Below are 13,318 nucleotides of genomic sequence, written 5' to 3'. Positions count from 1 at the left end.
TGAGGCTCCAAAGCCTTTCCACCATCTGCAAAGAGCAAATCAGGAATGTGGTAGACTACTCTCCACTTGCCTGGATGTATGGAGTGCCAACAACTATCAAGGTAATACCATCATGAACTAGGCAGCCATCTTGATTGACAGTCCATCAACCACCCTAAACTTCATTCTTACTACTACTGATGTATTGCAGCTGTAGTGAGTACCATCTACAAAATACAGTATATTGCAGTTATTCACCCAGGTGAGAGGGGCAAAGTTTAAATGAGATTTGTGAGGCAAGTTTTTTTTACATGTGGAGTGTTAGGTGCTCGAGATGCACTGCCAGGGGAGGGGGCAGAAGCAGATACAATAGCAACATTTAAGAGGCATGCAGACAAACACGAACAGGCAGGGAATAGTGGGATACAGGCCACGTGCAGGTAGATGGGATTGCTCAGATTGGTTGGTGCGGACATAGTGAGCCAAAGAGCCTGTTTCTGTGCTGTTCTATGCTCTGGCTTCTCTGACAGCACCTCTACGTGACTTCTGCTACCAAGAAGAACAAAGGCACTTGTGCGTGGGAAAACCATAGCCTGCAAGTTCCAGACCAAATCACACATTATACTGACTCGGAACAATATCACAGCTTAATCTAAATCCTGGAACTCCTTTCCAGTAGCACTGTGTGAGTACCTCCAGAAGAACTGCAGAGTTAAAGAAGGCAGCTCACCGCCACCTAGTCAAGAACAATTAAGGATGGACAATAAACAGTGGCCTGGGCAGCGACATCCAGATCCGGAAAATGGACGAAATAAATGGGAAGATCTTACCAGAGGTGTTCAAAAACTAAGGGCATACATTTAAAATAATTAGAAGGATTACATTTTCCAAAAGGGCTATGAGACTCACTGCCTTAAGGTGTGATAGACATAGAACACTACAGCACAGAACAATGTTGTGCCAACATTTTATCCTGCTCTGAGATCTATCTAACCCTTCCCTCCCACATAGCCCCCTATTTTTCTATCATTCATGTGTCTAAGAATCTCTTAAATGTCCCTAGTGTATCTGCCCCCACAACCTCTGCAGGCAGTGCGTTCCACGTACCCACTACTCTCTGTAAATAAACTTAGCCCTGACACCCCCCTTACACCTTCCTCCAATCACCTTCAAAATATGTCCCCTCGTGTTAGCCATATTCTCATTTCATTGACTTTAAACAAAAGCAATTCATTCACTGGGGTATCCGTGCTGTAACCCGGAAGCACATTCACCGCAGCATGTCCGGCTAGGGAATACGCTCTATACATCATGCTGTTATCCGGGTGTTTTAAGTGCGGTCGGCTCTGCGGGCAATTGAGCATGCGCAGTGCGTTTGCCGGGTTTCGGTGGCAAGTCGGTGCCATGGGTGTAGAGGACGAGGAGGTGTCGAATACTGGAGAGCCTGAGGTGAGGCTGCAAGGGGAAGGAGGAGAGAAATGAGGGGGGAAGGAGGGCTTCGGTGGGAATAAAGGGGGCGTCTGCTGTGGAAGTTGGCCGTAGCTGTGAGCTTGGGCCCGGGCGGGCGGGAAGCCAAGGGCAAACCAAGGCCGCGGCGGCCTGAGCCAAAGGGCGGGCAGGACGCGGGCTCTGTGGTGCGGGCAGCCCTGGAGAGAGGGAAGGGGGCGAGGGTGAGAGAGTTTAACCTGACCTGAGGTGGCCCTCACTTCCAGATCGGATCACTCACTTCCAAGGCTACTGTTCCTCCCCAGCGCCAATGTAATGAATGACTTGTCTTCTGCACTGAGTGCTGCAGTTTCCATCCCCAACGGGAGTGATATGTTTCTTCCGTATTTGCTCAGGTACCACTTCATGTCACTGTGGTGATGGTCTCCAAGGAACATTATTTTCAAACTATGACTTGATTTCAGCTGCTGAGAAGTCTGCTTCTGTAATATGAGCAAGTTGGTGTAAAGCAGAGGACACCATTCTAAAACTTAAAAAAAGGAAAAATCTGCATAAAGTGAAAGGGACGGGGCAGATTAAGAACGTAGTTTAAAAAGCAGATGGGATCCTGGATCTTCCGAATAGATGCACAGAATACAAGAGCAAGGAAATAACAATGAATTTTCATTAAACACTAACTTGGCCTCAGTTAGAGTATTATTTCTTATTCTGGGATAATGTGTTTTCGAAAAGGTGTATTAGCTTTAGAGGTGTTGCAGAAGAGACCTGTTTAAATGAGTCCAGGGATGAGGGACTTTAGTCATGTGGATAGACTACAGAAGCTAGGGTTTCCTTGGAATAAAGGTTGCAAGGAGATATAATAGGGTTATTTAAAGTCATGAATGGTGTGGGTTGTAGATGGAGTGAAACCATTCCCATTGGAGTGTGAAGAATGAGTGGATATAGAATGAAGGTGATTGTTAAAAGAACCAAAAGTGACATGAGGAAAGACTTCTGTGCATTACTTGTTTTATGTATGAAATGCACTGCTAGGGACAATAGTGGAGGCAGATTCTGTTGCAGTGCTTAAAATGCAGCTTGATATTATCTGAAAGGGAAGAATTTGCATGGCTGTCTCAAGAGGGAGGAGGAGTGGGGCTAATTAGATTGCTGTTACGTTGACACACTGTGGACTTGGCAGGTCAACTGGCCTCCAATGCTGTAATCATCCTGTGAAGGTGAAACTAGGATATTACTACCATTTTCTTTTCCTCAATTGAATTTTGTAATGCAAGTTTGTCATTATTGCTACCTATAAGGATGGTTATTGTGAGAAAAATACCCTACTGGTCTATTAGGTGCAGTTCCTTTAACATTAAAGCAAAAATGCCAGATCTTAAAATTTCAGACAAAAATGGCAGCAAAACTGTTGACATTTCCCATCATGATAAAGTGAAATTGACAGTAATTTTTGGAGTATGTACATGCACAGGTAACAAAAATCTGATGTTACTGTCAATGTTTTCCCATTTTTCTTGAGATGCTTTAACTTGATGCAGTCTCTAACATTCATTCGCTGAAAGAATTTCAGGTACTTATGAATAACTCTCTGTAATATTCCATGAAATGTTAAAGTTGCATGAGATGAGTTTTTAAATAGTGTAGTAAATTATAATTAAACCTTAAAAACAAAATTGTCCTTAAAACTAATTGTAGGTTTGCACTTCTTTGCTGTCTTTGTGTTGTAGGTTATTGTCCAACATGCATTCTTGAATAAGCTGCCAAATCTTGGAAAGACTGAAGCCGCCATCTTTGACCCCTGGCATGACCTCCAATCTTTGCCTCAGATTTGATTCCTAGCATGAACTCTAATCCTTGCCATAGAACCATATGGCACAAAACAGGCCCTTCGGCCCACCATGTTGTGATTTCATCTTCTGTGTCAATCATTGACTATGTTTATTGCCACCTCATTGTCTTTTAATCCTGAATATTGAAGATTTCCACCTCTTGTATGGTTGCTTTTGCTTCTCATTCACTTCATTTGTGCCTGCATCACCTTTGGACTTGATTGCTTCACTACTTGGCTGTTCAGCATTCCAGCTTTCATTTTCACTTCTCCATGTTTTTGAGAGTTTCTTGGTAAAACTTGCAGTGTGAATGCAAATAACTGTGATGGATCAGTTTGTTGCATCACATTTCCTACTTATGCTTACTAATCCAAGTATTTTTTTCCTCTCCTTAGGATGAAGAGGAAGAAGAATTGGTGGTAAGGCTTTTTATATAAATTCTAGATACAGGGAAGCTCTCATTTGATTTTTATTCTGAAGTTATAAGCAGTGTCCTTTTTATTGGGCATCTACTTTTTGCATTGATGAGGCTGCTCCTCTAAATGCAGCTATTCTTTCTGCCAATGGTATTCCCAACATAGGTGGGGAATTCCAGGATATTGATATTGTATCTTAAGGAAAAACACATTTTGTCCATGTCAAAATGGTGAGCGATTTGGAAGACATGGTACTTCCAAAATATTTTTTTTGTCCTTTTGATTGGTAGAAGTTACAGGGCAGGGGAGAGTCCCTGAGTTAGCCTTGGTGGGTTATAGCAATGTATCTTCTAGATTATACATACTGCAGGCATAGCATGTCTCAATAACATGATGATTATATTACTGGACTAATAATCCAAAGGACCAAAATATCTGGTGATGTGTTCAAATCCCACAACACCTGGAAATTTAAATTTGATTGATTTATTTATCTGAAATGTATACTATTTGTCTGTAATGGTGACTGTGAAAATTATCAGGCTATCATAAAAACCCATGTCATTGAGTAAATCTGCTATTCTTAGTCAATCTGGCCTGCACTTCTGACCAACAGCAGCTTAGTTGACTCTACACTACACTTGAATTCAGAATCGGGTTTATTATCACTGACTTGTATGATGTGAAATTTGTTGTTTTGCGGCAGCAGTATGGTGCAAAGACATAAAAATTACCATGAATTACAAAAATAAATAGTCCAAAAAAAAGGAATAACAAGAAGAGGGCATGGTAATTAGGGATGAATAATAAACACTCATCCCGCTAGCAATGCTCACATCCCATGAATGAATTATAAAACATACTGTGTGTGTGTGTAGATATATAGATATATGTGAATATTTATTTATTAATCTTGGTGCTTTGTCTGGAGTCTTGTCTGTCTGAGTGGTGTTGAATTTAATGACAGCTTAGCCACCCAGACAAGGGTGGTGCATCCTGAACCTTACTGAATTGAGGAATTGGGAAGTTAACCAGTTTTTGTTAAGTACCTGATCTTTGCCAAATTTTTCAAATGTGGAGCTGGTATCCCTGACTCAGTTACTTCTAGTCACTGGTGGCCCTAAATGTTGATAGCAGAGGACTTGACCTGATTGTTCCATCACATGTTAAGGGACAAGTTGGTATCCTTGCATCAAGTGAGGTAAACATGAAATGTTCTCTCTAGTTGCCAACCTTTGGTCTTCATTCTTTTGATTGAAATTGTCTGCTGTGCTGCATGTATAGAGCAAGGCTAATCACTGCATGCAAACATCCTTTTTTGTATTATTCTTGTCACCTTGGTATTATTTTTCTGCTTGATCTCAACAAAGGCAAATTTTAAAATATTACAAAGCAGTAATAAGCCTGGTAGTAATATAACATTAATTAAAACTACAACATAACTTAATTGAGGATTAAGTCATTACCATTAGTATTAGGTACCTGTAGGCAAATGGAGAATGTAGATTTGACCTGATTGTAATCTGATCCTGGTTTAGCAAACAGTTTTGTATTAAACCCTTTTGTCTTTTTTCCATTCTTGCAAACTTTATAAAGCTACTGTCAGTGCATTCAAGAAAGAGTATCAGATGTCTACTTTGGGGGTATCACACTCAAATTAATTGTAAAATCCAAGATTAAATGAGGAAATGTGTAGTTAAAATGTACATGTATGCTATTGACATATATTTGGTTTAATTCAAATATTTGATTTTGTGTAGGACCCCATAACGACCATCAGGGAGCAATGTGAGCAGAATGAAAAGTGTGTGCAACTACGGTCACGCCTGGACACATGCACAGAACGAGTGAATTCTAGATCGCAAACAGAAGAGACGTGCACCGAGGAGCTGTTTGATTTCCTGCATGCCCGTGACCACTGTGTAAGCACTTCACTTTTTGGGGAAAATACATACTTGCATTAACATCTTACCCTTTAGGGAAGAGTTCTAATTTACTCATTCAGCATTGCTCATCCTCTTGTGTCTTTTGTTTTTGGAAAAGTACCCCAGTAGCACAGTTCTGATGTTCCTACTTTGTTGTACTATTTACTAATGTCTTCTAAATTTAATTTTCCTAAACACATCCTCCTTGAATACATTTTGGAGTTCATCATGGAAAAGTTGCCTTTTTTATTGAACCTGTTACTATGAATACCTGATTTTTGCTGTTTTTGATATCCAGTGCTCACATTGAAGGAGGTCTAAGTAGTGACAAAACTATTAATTTCAGAGATTGGAACTGAACATTTGAGAAATTAATGGTGTGAATAAATTATAAAGAATTATCATCACTTGTCATCACTTGAAAGACCTGTACAGTTGGTTGAACTTGGTTGCCTTTTCCCCATAATTGAGCAATCTCTTCTGTTGGTCTGTTTTTTTTTAAAGATCAAACTAGGAAATGCACTTTGCTTTTCTTTGGTCTCCCCATCAGTTTAAAAAGCCATAAAATCCACCTGCCCTGAGGTTTTTAGGATGCTCTTCATTGAGGCATTTCCTAAATCATTTATTGAATTTTCACGTGACTGACAGCACAGTGAAGAGACTGGGAATAAAGATAATGTAATTCTTTTCTTCCAGGTGGCTGAACAAATCTTCAGTAAATTGAAGTGAAGTCCAATTCTGAAAAAAGTCTACTGGAATTCATATTGGTTGTGAATTGCATTATTCACTGATTTCAGACTGTATACAATATATGAATCTTTGTGGTCTACTTCACAATGATTCGGGTATTGCTTTTATTGTATTTGTAATTGAGTTTGGTGCCAGCGTTTGTCATTAATAAATTTATTGCTATACCTGTAATTTGTTTCCTGTTTCATACTTAGACTGGTTATGATTGAATGGCTAGTCCCTCTGCAAATGGATTCTTTTACTTTTGTCCTTTTAAACCTATCAATTTATGCATACTAAGATTCCTGTTCCTTTATATGTACTTGACTATGACTGATTTATATCTTAACTGAATTTAGTTGTCTTGTCTACATTCTATTTATAACATTAGGAAAAGAAAATGATTTAGTTTTACAATCTGCTAAACCATTTTCTCCATACAATTTACCCAAAGCTTGTCTAATTTGTAAGGTACAGATCAAACATGATCTAGCAGCTGACTGCAGCTGTAGATTGTTGCCAAACATGTTTTTGTCTGAAGCTGCAACAGTTATCATTCAATGTTTCTGAAGGAGGTGCTGGCAAACTGACAAAGGTGCTTGTTTCAGGCTCTGTTATTTTAGTATCTAGCCTGGGTTTTTTCAGTATTTCAGATGGCCCCAGTTTAGTAGCAATACTCTTGATTTCAAGTCTGAGTCACAGGTGCGAATCTCATCCCACTATCTTGGTTATGTATTAGACCTTGGTGCATCTCTGTGCCCTGCTTTAGAAGAGTCACTAAATTGAACTTCCCCAGTTGGGTTGATGTAGCCTCTAAATTACTTTGGGATATTGTGAAACATGCAATGTGAATGCAAGTTCTTTAGATTGTAAAATCTGAATTGTTAGTGTAGATTTTTTTCAAATAGTTAGATGCTACTTAAAGCAGGCCTTCCCTATCTCCCCACCCCAACATATCCTAATTATGGAGCCACAACAGATGAAATTTCTTAATGGAATTTAAAAGAATTTTAAAAAAATGTATTTGCAAATGCATTAAGACGCAGCATTCACATCCACCCAGGATCAGTAATAATTTATTTGTAACATGGCACATTTAAACATAGCAAGTCTTTTAAGTTGGCAGCATCACTTCTATGATGGTAGTGTAGCAGTTAGCGTAACACTTTACAGGACTGTCGTCCCAGGTTCAATTCCGGCTACTGTCTGTAAGGAGTTTGTACATTTTCCCTGTGTCTGTGTGGGTTTCCTCCGGGTGCTCCGGTTTCCTCCCACATTCCAAAGGTGTACAGGTTAGGAAGTTGTGGGCATGCTATGTTGGTGCCGGAAGTGTGGCGACACTTGCGGGCTGCCCGCAGAACACTCTAAGCAAAAGATGCATTTCACTGTGTGTTTCAATGTACATGTAACTAATAATTATCTTTGCAACAAAGCAGGGACACTCATTCTCTTGTCCAATAAGGTCACAATATAAATGCACAAGAACACAATGTCCCTGCTTAAAGTACATTACGTTGCTCCCTTTTTACAAACAGACAAGTAACTTATCAATATACACATTTAATGATTAACAACTTTTCACCTGGTCTAGGTAACTGGTTTTTGGAGTTGACTTGAGGCTTATAGAATTTGTTGAATTAACTTTGGGACTATTTGGATTTGAACCTGAAATTTCTGCTTTGTCAGACTTTGATTTGGTACCTCAATTCTTGACTGCATTGGATTCAACTGGGACAAAACTTCACAATAAACTAGCTCATCATTCAGATTTGGTTCATCTCAAATGAGGATCACTTGATCTATATGATCACTTTGGTTGAAATTAGTGATTTTAAAAACCCAAACGCACCTTGGTTTTACAAGCCTCTACAATGGTTCCTGACTTGACTTGTGTGATTTTTGACTCATTAGGTAGGCTTAAGCATCTTCGTGTTCATTGAAAATAATCTTTCTAATTAATGACACTTTCAACCATTGTCAGGTGACGTGTGGGAATTCCATGAACCCATTGGGATCCATAACCACAAATGTGGTAGGTGTCTGCTGCTCAAGGAATTCTTGCTCAAAGTTGATGAGCTGGAGTCCAAGAATTAGACGCTTTAATGCATCAGAGAAGGGGAAGGTTACCTGTATACCACAAAGGCAGACACCAGCTTTAGGTTGAGTACTGAACAATTGGGTAGGCTAGTGGGAGAGGTGGAAGTGATTGTCTGAGGCAGGTATGGGATCTAGAAGGTAGGTTTGCTGGTACCTCCACCTTGCAGTTGTCCAAAGGGTAGAAGGTTCTTGCAACCAGTGTGGATAAGAGCAGAGACTGGTGTGGTTGAACAAACTGACCACAGCCCCATGATAAAGGGGAGTAAAAAGGAATGGAGTGATAATAGTGGGCAGTATAGCTAGGAGAGTTAATTACTGCAGGTGTGAGTCCTGAAGACTGGGTTGTCTGCCCAGTACCAAGAACAAAGATGTCACCTTTGGACTGGACGGGAACGTGGAATGGGAGCAGAAAGATCCTGTTGTGATCCTTGAGGGAAGCGATGACATGGGACAAAGGAGGATCTACTGAAGGAATGTACAGCCAGAGTACAAATTAAAAAAAAACAGAGCCACAAAAATAATCTCTGGATTTCTACCTGAGTCATGTGCAAATTGGCATAGAAGCATTAAAATCAGTGAATTGAAAATGGTTCAAAATCTAGTGTGGGAGAAATGAGTCTGGGTACTGGGATTAGCAGCTGGGAAAGATGGATCTTTTATGTTGAAACAGGATACTCTTGAATTAGGCTGGGACCTGTGTCCTAGCAAAATAAAATAACTAGAGCTGTGAATAAAGTTTCAAACTAAATTTTGTGTGTTTGGGAGGGGGATATAGAAAGTTAAAAAGAAAGAGCAAAATAAAAGTGCAGGGTAGTGAAAAGGGTAACGTTCAACAATAGTCTGTCAGGAAGGAACAGTGCATCCAAACTATTAGAGCCATAGAGCGATAGAGCATGGATGCAGGACCTTTGGCCCAACCACTCCATACTGACCACATTGGCCTCCCAGCTAGTCTCTATTTCCTGCATTTGGCCCTTATTCCTCTAAGCCTGCCCCTCCAGCACTTCCTCTGGCAGCTCATTCCATATACTCACCACTTCTCTGTGTAAAAAAGTTGCCCTTTGGGTCCCTTTTAAATCTTTCCCCTCTCACCCTAAACTAGTTTTGGACTCACCAATCCTGGGGAAAAGACTGCTACCATCCACCTTATCTGTGCCTCTCATAATCTTAAACATTTCTATAAGGTTGTCCCTCATTCTCCTACATTCCAAGGAATAAAGATCTAGCCTGGCCAACCTTCTCCCTATAACTCAGGTCCTCTAATCCTGACAACATCCTCTTAAATCTTTTCTGCACCCCTTCCAGTTTAACCACATCTTTCCTATAACAGGGTGACCAAAACTGTACACAGTGCTCCAAGTGCGGGCTCACCAATGACTTATAACTCCTCAATGTCCTGACTGATGAAGGCCAGTGTGCTAAATGCCTTTTTCACCACCCTGTCTATCTGTGATGCTGCTTTCAATGAACTATGCACTTGTACTCCTAGGTCCCTCTGTTCCATTACACTCTCTAGTGCCCTACCATTCATAGTATAAGTCCTAAGCTGGTTTGAGTTTCCAAAATGCATCACCTCACACTTATCTGTATTGAAATCCATTTGCCACTCCTTAGCCCACTTCCCTAACTAATCAAGATCCCCTGTAATCTATGATAACCTTCTTCACTTTCAACACCACCTCCTAATTTCGTGTCATCCACAAACTTAATGATCAAGCCTTGTGCATTTGCATCCAAATCATTTATATAGATGACAAATAACGAGGGTCCCAACACCGCCCCCTGCAGCACACCAGTAGTCACTGCCCTTCATTCCAAGAAATAACCTTCAACCACCACCCTTTGCTCCCTACCTCTGAGCCAATTTTTAATCCACCTAACTAGCTCTCCCTGGATTCCATGGGACCTAACCTTCCAGACCAGCCTACCATGCAGGACCTCGTCGAAGGCCTTGCTAAAGTCCGAATAGACAACATCCATTGCCCTATCTTCATCTACCCTTCTGGTTACCTCTTCAAAAAAACTCTTAAGAGATTCATCAAACACAACTTTCCATGAACAAAGCCATGCTGACTCCTCCTAATCAAACTTTGTCTATCCAAATAATGGTAAATCGTGTCCCTCAGAATTCCCTCCAGTAACTTCCCCACTACTGATGTCAGGCCAACCAGCCTGTAGTTCCCTAGCTTCCCTTTGCTACCCTTCTCAAACAACAGAACAACATTAGCCACCTTCCAGTCTTTGGGAACTTCGTCCATGGCTAATGATGAAGTAAACATCTCCACAATTTCTTCTCTAGCGGATTTATCCATGTTAACGTGCTGTATGGCTGTAAGTACCTCCTCCCTGGTAATATGAATGTTCTCCAAAACATCTCCACTTGTTTCCCTTATCTCTTGAGCAATCATGATCTTCTCAGTAAACACAGAGGAGAATATTCGTTAAACACCCTGCCCATCTTCTGCGGCTTGAGACATAGGCGGTCCTGAACCTACTGTCTCCCTAGCCACCCTTTTACTCTTAGTACAGCAATAGAATCTCTCCGGATTTTTCTTAACCTTACCTGCCAGATCCACCTCACACCCTCTCTTTGCCCTCCTGATTTCCCTCTTAGGAATATTCTTAATCTTTTTATAGTCATCTAGGGATTCACCTGTCACTGACCTCTTAAATTCAATGTGGCTTCCTTTTTCTTGACCAGAGCCTCAATATTTCTTGTCAGCCACGGTTCCCAAACTTACCAGATTTACCCTTCACCCTAACAGAATATGCTGCCCCTGCACTCTTGATACCACTTAAAAGCCTCCCACTTACCATATGTTCTTTTCCCCTCTAACAGGCTAACCCAATCGACCTCATCTAGATCCTGCCTAATTCCCCCAAAATTAGCCCTGCTCCAGTTTAGGACCCTAACCTGTGGACCTGTTCTATCCTTTCCCATCACTATCTTAAAACTAATAGAATTATGGTCACTAGAGCCAAAGTGCTCCCTGATTGCCACTTCAGTTACTTACCCTGCATCATTCCCTAAGAGTAGGTCCAGTTTTGCAAAATTACATATACAAAATTATGAGGGAAGTAGATAGTAAAATCTTTTTCCCATGATGAAGCTATCTAAGACAAGAGGGCATATGTTTAAGATGAGAGGTAGGAGGTTTAGGGAGGATCTGAGGGGGAATTTTTCACACAGTGGTTGGAAATGGAATGTGCCTCCTTAACCTGAGATGGTGGTGGAGGCAGGTATTCTCACAATATTTAAGATATGTTGGACGAGTATTTTAATCACCAAAGCATAGAAGGCAATGGATCCAATGTGGGTAAATGGGATTAATACTGATGGTTGAAAAACATGATTTTTTTCTTGTTTTTCATGTAGATTCCAGCATCTGCAGTCCTTTGTTTCTTTAATACCGATGGGTGCAACCTTTGGCATGCACCAAGTGGGCTGAACAGCCTGTTCCGTGTTGTATATCTGACTCTATGACAAACATACAAGTGTACATCAAACTAGAGTAAGAGCAGGGAAGAATGATGAAAATTGAAGCAAAAACAGAAAATAGTCAATGATGTCGTCAGAACTGGAAAAATGCAGAAAGGGGTGAGAGTGGTGAAAACAGACGGAATGTCTGTGATGAGGTGCAGACCAAAGTTGTCAAGGCAACCATGACTTTAAACCATGAGGCTTCTATTAGTCACAACCTTCCAATCCAAAAATTATCCATTTATTGCTACTCTCTGTAATCTATTAACCAGTCCTCTATCTAGGCCAGTATATTACTCCCAATACTATGCATCCCAGTTGTATTTAATAATTGTGTGCAGGTTATCAAAGGCTTATTGAAAGTCCAAACATAACACATCGACTGGTCCTTCTTTATTTATTCTGCTATATTTTTCAAACATAATTTCCCATTCATAAATCCATGTTGACTCTGCCCAATCCTATTACTATTTACTTCATGTTCTGAAACCCTTCTTCCAATCTAAATTGAATTGCCTCTATCAGCCTTTCCCCATTAAAGTTGGCCTGCTCTCATAGTTTGCTATAGTAATTGGTAGCTGTATTCTCTGTCTGTGCACTCCATTTGACCCAATATCTATAAAACTTCACTGGAATAGGTTTTCAGTTTGTAATTTCTGTCAATAATATCTGGCTCAACTTGCTAGAGTCAGGGTCTTGACTCTTTATAAAAAAGACTGGAGAAGTAACAATTCACATGTCAATCAACACCCTTATTCCAAGATCTTAACTATTTTCTGACATAATTACTTATGTCATATATGCTGTACAATTCATTTGTCTGAATAAACTTTCAAAACATGAAATCTTTTCTGTTATCATTTCAAATTGTCACTGAAATTGTAATTGTTGCTTGTCTTAGCCTTGGATTTGTAGGTTGTCAAAATTTGATCTATCTTTTGGCAATAGAAGCACGGATACTCTAGACTGAAAAGACTATGGTATATGATCAAACGTATCTGGTCTCAGGCATAGTTTCATTGGCTTGGACTTTACTATGGTTCACTGAATGTGCATCACAGCTATGCCAGGCATAGACAAAATTCTATACCATTCTTGAATGCCTTTTCCATTGAAACAGCAAGATTTGTTCATGTACCTGTCCATGCAAAAATCTATTTGGGTAACCTTGTCCTATTCAACATTGACACGCTTAAGCTCAGTAAATTGATAAATCAGTATTGTTGTCCCTTGCCACTGGCTTTCTATGCACAATTGTTAGTAAATCAGGAGGATAAACAAGGTGCCATGTGAGTTGTTGCAGGAAAACACCACACAAAGAAAGTCTTTATTGCAGTAAACTCAACTGGAATAAATGATATTCAAGGCAATAGTCAAAGAATATGACTTCTGTCTTCCCACTGTTTATGGAGGAAA

The 13,318-nt window shown here is 40.2% G+C and overlaps 1 protein-coding gene across 2 annotated transcripts; it reads left to right on the top strand.

The window, feature by feature from the left end:
• The first annotated feature begins 1,354 nt into the window (after nt 1-1,354).
• LOC127568432 (cytochrome b-c1 complex subunit 6, mitochondrial) lies at nt 1,355-6,516 on the top strand. 2 transcript variants are annotated; one of them, XM_052012152.1, is made up of 4 exons: nt 1,355-1,428; nt 3,650-3,673; nt 5,431-5,592; nt 6,292-6,516. In XM_052012152.1, the coding sequence occupies exons 1-4, from the start codon at nt 1,384-1,386 to the stop codon at nt 6,322-6,324; spliced, it is 264 nt and encodes an 87-aa protein (XP_051868112.1). In that variant the 5' UTR covers nt 1,355-1,383; the 3' UTR covers nt 6,325-6,516. The 2 variants fall into 2 exon arrangements, with proteins under 2 accessions (XP_051868112.1, XP_051868113.1); XM_052012153.1 differs by lacking the exon at nt 3,650-3,673 and having other exon boundaries at nt 1,362-1,428.
• Nucleotides 6,517-13,318: the final 6,802 nt, after the last annotated feature.

This window comes from Pristis pectinata, chromosome 3 (assembly GCF_009764475.1).
Source record: "Pristis pectinata isolate sPriPec2 chromosome 3, sPriPec2.1.pri, whole genome shotgun sequence".
Taxonomy (NCBI): domain Eukaryota; kingdom Metazoa; phylum Chordata; class Chondrichthyes; order Rhinopristiformes; family Pristidae; genus Pristis; species Pristis pectinata.
This window is presented reverse-complemented; position numbering and strand designations above follow the sequence as displayed.